A 5,419-nucleotide genomic window follows, 5' to 3' on the forward strand; every position below is an offset into this window, starting at 1 on the left:
CGACTGAATGTTCCTCCATCCCAGCCCTCTGAGATGAATTTCCTGCCTCCAATTTCTTTTTTCCTTCCTTTGGCCCTGGGTTGTAGAAACCTTCCCTGCAGGGGCCTCTTTGTTTACTTACTTTCTTTTTCTAGTCCAAGCCATCAGGACGATCAGAGAAAAAGAAGTCCACTCGCAAGTCTCCGACCTTTAGGAACAGACCAGACTTCAGGAAGGATAAACGTCGTCCACTCAATAAAACCACCAAGCAAAAGAAGTAATACTAGGTGTGAAATTACTGGAATTTAACATGAGATTTCTTTTTCTAGAAAGACTCCTTCTCCCAGTATCTGCACTAAGGCTTGAGTATGTAAGCCCCAGGCACCGAAGAGGCTCTGAGGGTGGATGGGAACGGCAGGAGAGGGCTGGGGCAAGCACATGGGTGGGAGTGAGGAAGGCTGTGAAGTTTAGTACAATGAGTCTTTGAGGGACGGAGTAGGGGGTGGGGTCTTCTCAAACCAGACTACCTCCCCTTGGGAGGCCTATCTCACAGCCCGCCTACTCCTGCAGGGGTTAGGTGTCCCTCCACCCCCACACTCCACCACCTCCCCGGGCTGAAATTCCCCCACCCTCCTCCATGTCTGTGCCTCTGGGCAGTTTCTTCCTCCCGCCCTTTGCCTTTCCCCCTCCCTCCCCCTTATCCAAGGGGAGAAGCAAGGCAGCAGAAACCAGAGCTGGTTATAGGCATTTATTGAATTCATTCATTTATTGATTTGACACACTTCCCCACTCCAATCTAGCACATGATACAATCTGGGTAGGCCAGGCGCTGACACAGGAAATGATGGGAACCCACAGCAGGGGTGGGGGAGGGGACAATGCAAAGGGCACTGGGGGAAGGGCTGCTTTGGGGGCTGGGGTGGAGAAGGAGCCCCAGATGGCCTCCCTGGCAGGTGCTAGTAAACCTGATCCACATTCCCCCCCATCCCTGCTCATTTCCCAGACCCTCAGCCAAGCTCCCCAGCTCCCCCTTCCCCGTTGCTCCCCTCCCTGCTGCCTGCTGCCACACACACTTCCACATAACCCCTGCAGTCAGGGAAGGGGAAGAAGGGCAGGGACAGCTGTCAGGGGCCTTGAACAGGGAGGTCTCTGTACCTAACTTTACCATCCTAAATCCTTCCCTCCTCTTCTCTCCCCTCCCAGTCCCTTCCCTGGCCCCAAGCTAATTCCAGGCCTTCAATTTACTCTCCCACTGTAGCACTAACCCATGCTGGGTCATAGAAGAGTGTGGCTGCGCCCCAACACCACACACTTCCAGGCACAAGTTGAAGGAATGAGGGGACCTGGGTTAGCTTTTTCCTTAGGGAAACTCCAACCTATTTCTGCATAGACCTTTCTCTACACCTGGTCCACAGGGGAGCTCTTCCCTGTGTTTACTATTACTCCCCACTTCTCCCCACTTCCCTGTGTCTCTCCTAGCATTTATTGTCTGTAGTGTTTGTATCATGTCACTATCACAAAGCCTTCAGAAAGAAAAAAAAAGCATTCTGCCCACCACTAGCACCCTGCCATGGTTAAAAAAAATCTCTATATTTGTGTTTGTATTTCTTTAAAAGTTTATAAAAAGCCTTTCTGTTATCTGCAGCCTTCTAAGGGTGATTTGGCCTGGCGAGCCACTCCGGTGCTCAGACCTTGGCCCTTCCAGATCCCCTAAACTGCCCACCCACCCCACATCACTGGCCTAAGGGGCCACTGCATAGAAATCCCAGGCTCCAGCTAGCCTGGCTCAGCTAAGACTCTCTACAAAAAATCCTGCTCCCAAAGGCAGGGGTAAGGCCACTGGTGACTTCGCATTTCCAACAGCGTTGCTCATCTCGCTACAAAGCCTAGAGGGTAGGAATAGGGAAAGCCGAGGATGGCTCCTGAGAGGGGGCCTTACCCCTTAATTGGCACAGTGAGAAAAACCCTCTCCCCTTTCCCCTCCCATCTCCCTCCCCATGTCGTCCCCAGATGGGGCAGCTGTATCTTTATAATTTCTTCAACACCTGTGTGTGACCAGACCCACCCTAGCTCTAAAGCAGGGTCCCAAATTCCTGGGGAGGGCTCAAGGGTAAAGAGTAGATATGGACACGCCTGGCTCCACCTTTGCAGCAGGGGACAAAGCTTCCAGCCATGACTCAGGGATCTGTGGGAAGAACGAACGGAGAACAAGGTAAGAGGCTTATCTGGGGCTTGCCAACATTCTATCATCCAGATTCCCACCAAAGAAGATGGTGGCACCTACCTCGCTTCCACACACTTACCTTTTCTGTGCTACCTTGCAGGGGTGGGCACAGCTGAGGGGCCTGGAGGTCCCATCCGGAAACTATGCTACTCTAATATGACATCTTCCCTCCAGTTCCCCAGGAGATCTGGCTACCACTTGTCCTAAATCTCCCCTTAGCCCAGATCATGGGACTAACTGGGCACCTAGGAGTGGTCACAGGCTATGAGGTGCTGTGGTGATTAGGGGATACTGTACCTGGCTCAAAGTTGAAGTCCAGTCCCTCGCCCCCATCCATGAGGTCACTGATGATGTTATCCATGTCACACTCCAGGTTCTCCATATACATATCAAGATCTAGATCCTGAGGCATTCTGTCTTGGCTTGCAGCTTCAGTAGGGGGTGTGAGCACAGGAGTCCCCAGAGCCTTGGGGATGGGGGCACTTGCCATGACTGGAGGTGGTGCTATCATAGAAAGGGTGGGAACCAGACTGCTGGGGCCTGGAGCCTCTAGGGGCTTGGGACACAGGCCGACACCCGTGGCCAGCTTACTGGGGGAAGGAAGCCCCCCCAGCAACAGAAGAGTAGGAGCCTGGGACAGAATGGGATCTACCTGGGTCATGAGGACGTCAGCAGGGGGTGGTGGCGTATCAGAGGTGAGCAGGGCCTCCAGAGCCTGGGAGCTGGAGAAGCACCCTTCTCCTGCTGACAGGGGCCCCTCTGCTGGGCTGAAAAGGGAGCTGTTGTAGGTGTGTAAGGGGCCGGTAACCCCAGGATGCTGCAAAGAGAAGCCAGAGAGACCACTCCGAGATAGCAGGGAATGGGAAGAGGTGAGATTGAGCCCATCTAACAGCTCTAGACCTTCACTGAGGGTGGGAGGGACACCCCCTGCATAGCTGCTGACTGAAGCTGGTATTTCCTCCGCCAGCACCTCAGACTCTGGCCTCAAGGGGGACAGCCGGGTGCTGACAGTGCTGGCATTTGAACTGCTTCGTGGACGGAAGGTGGTCCACATATCGGCTTCTTCACGGTTGCGAGAGCAAGGGCTGCCTGACCACTTGGCAAAGTGGCCGACAGGGCTCGTCGGAGTGGCACCTTCGGGTGGAGCTGGCAGCACAGGTGGTTTCTTCTTGGGGGCTTTACTGCGGCCCCGGAGCAGCTTGCTGCTGCTATCCATGGAGGCGGCCCGGCGGCGGGGGGCTTTGCCGCTCTTGCCTCCCTCGGGGTTCAGCATCCACCAAGAGCTTTTGCCAGTGGCCTCGTTGTGAACCTTGATGAACTTGCTGTGCAGGGACAGGTTGTGGCGGATCGAGTTCTGGAGGGGCAGAGACGGCAGGAAAGGGGCGTGAGGTGTGTGTAGGGGAGGCCAGTGGCCAGCGGTCAAGTCTAAGAGGATGCTGGTCCACAAAGATCTAGGGGTTAGGATTTGGTGCCACCACCACAGCGGGGTTCATTTCGGGGGTTCATTTCCCAGGTCATTAAAGTTTAAGAAAAACTTTAAATAATTTACAAAAAAAGAGAAAAAAGATAAAAGATAAAAGGATGCTGGAACACAGCAGGGATATTCCTGGAGACTCAAAGAAAGTTGAATCCAGGGGGGAAAACTGGTAGAAGTAGGGATGGGGGTGGGGTGTGAGGGGAGACCACACACATTTCCCGCTCCCAGACAAGCTGCTCAGCCTCTGTTCCAGACTTCTCTGTACAGCGGGTGGGAGATAACATGTAATAACCCACTGCAAAGGGCACGGAGTGCCCACCCTGGAAAAGCTCCTGGTACCGTGCTCCTCCCAGGGCTCTATGTGTGTTTTGCTGGGGGTGGGGGGTACCTGGGGCTGGTGGGCATTGGGGAGATGTGCTCCTCGCCCAGCAAGAACTAGGTTCAGGTGGGAAAGAGCATTCCACCCCTTTCCTTGAGTGCGGGTTTGGGTGGAGTTTACCGGACAGTGGTACAGCACCAGCCCAGGATGGACCCGCCCTGCCCAGAGCCAGTTCTCTGAATAGGCTGAAGGGCAGGAATCTCAGCACAGCAGGTGCTCCATTCCCCACAGAGCATTTGGGCCACCCAGCTCTCTATAGAATTTAAAGATTCCTTTTTCCTCCCTCCCTGAATCCCAGCCTTATTTCTTCCAATCCACAACACACACCCTCAACTACATTCAGTTCAGGTTCAGGCTTCTTGCTGTGCCTCAAATACATGAGGTGCAATCTTCCCCTCCCCTCTTTTCTGAAGAGGGATCTCCCCTCTCTAAGTTTTACTAGTTTCGTCAAGACCAAGCTTCAGTTCCACCTCTTTTATAAAGCGGCTGCTTGACTTTGGCTGCCAAATTTCTAGTATAGTATTTTTAAAATCTGCACCACACAATTTTACCCAATTTATATTGTGTGGTTTACGGTTTCATGTAATTTGTCTCATCGAGTATAAGTGCCAAGTGTAATGTCCTCCAGTCCCACATCCCCCAACAGAGCCCTCCCAGAGCACCAAGCTCACAGCACATACTCAATACCTACTCAAGCTCACAGTACATAATCAATATTTGTACCTGATTGGTGGGTTGCCCCTGGTTTGACAATGGTGAGGCTCCCCTTGAGGCTCTGCCAGCTCTTCAGTGTCTTGGGTATTGGAAGCTGTATGTTTTCCCTTCCTCCCTTACTGGTGACATTCTACTAGAGAGACGATGCTTTCCAGTGGCCAGGGAGCTGAGATTGGCAGCTTCTTCAGCCCCCAGCGCAGCTTATATTTACTGATTGCCGCGGGGCAGGCTAGTTACACAAGGGGTTTGGCCCTCCCCTGGCCACCCCCCCTTTCCCGAAACCTGCCTTCTTTTCCCTACCTCCTTCCCAATGCCTTTCCCCTATTTCTCAGGAATTTGTGCATAAACTCTTCAACCTTGGGGGCATTTGACCTCCCACATGGAGCTCTTTAGTTTAGAAATCCAGGAGGAGCCCAGAAGTGCTTGGAGCAACTAGGAGGCTGAGGCCATGGGACAGTCAGAAACTACTTGTTTCTCTGACTGGTGCTCTTAAGATAAGGGGACCCTTTGCCTGGGGAATGATGCTTCTTGTTCCAGGGCTCTTTAGCCAAAGAACGCCTTGTGTTCCTGGGACCCTGAGGTAATGGCATTTCAACTGTGCTGACGTTCCTTCAAGGAGTGGCACTTATCCATCCAACCTCACCTC

General features: G+C 53.1%; 1 protein-coding gene across 1 annotated transcript; it reads right to left on the reverse strand.

The window, feature by feature from the left end:
* Positions 1-712: 712 nt before the first annotated feature.
* On the reverse strand, positions 713-5,186 carry FOXO4 (forkhead box O4). The gene is made up of 3 exons (XM_017875875.1): positions 4,783-5,186; positions 2,501-3,557; positions 713-2,164 (listed from the first exon to the last, which is right to left on the reverse strand). Exons 2-3 carry the CDS (start codon positions 3,474-3,476, stop codon positions 2,157-2,159), a joined length of 984 nt encoding a protein of 327 aa, XP_017731364.1. The 5' UTR covers positions 3,477-3,557; positions 4,783-5,186; the 3' UTR covers positions 713-2,156.
* Positions 5,187-5,419: the final 233 nt, after the last annotated feature.

This window comes from Rhinopithecus bieti, unplaced genomic scaffold (genome assembly GCF_001698545.2).
Source record: "Rhinopithecus bieti isolate Rb0 unplaced genomic scaffold, ASM169854v2 scaffold_10417, whole genome shotgun sequence".
NCBI lineage: Eukaryota > Metazoa > Chordata > Mammalia > Primates > Cercopithecidae > Rhinopithecus > Rhinopithecus bieti.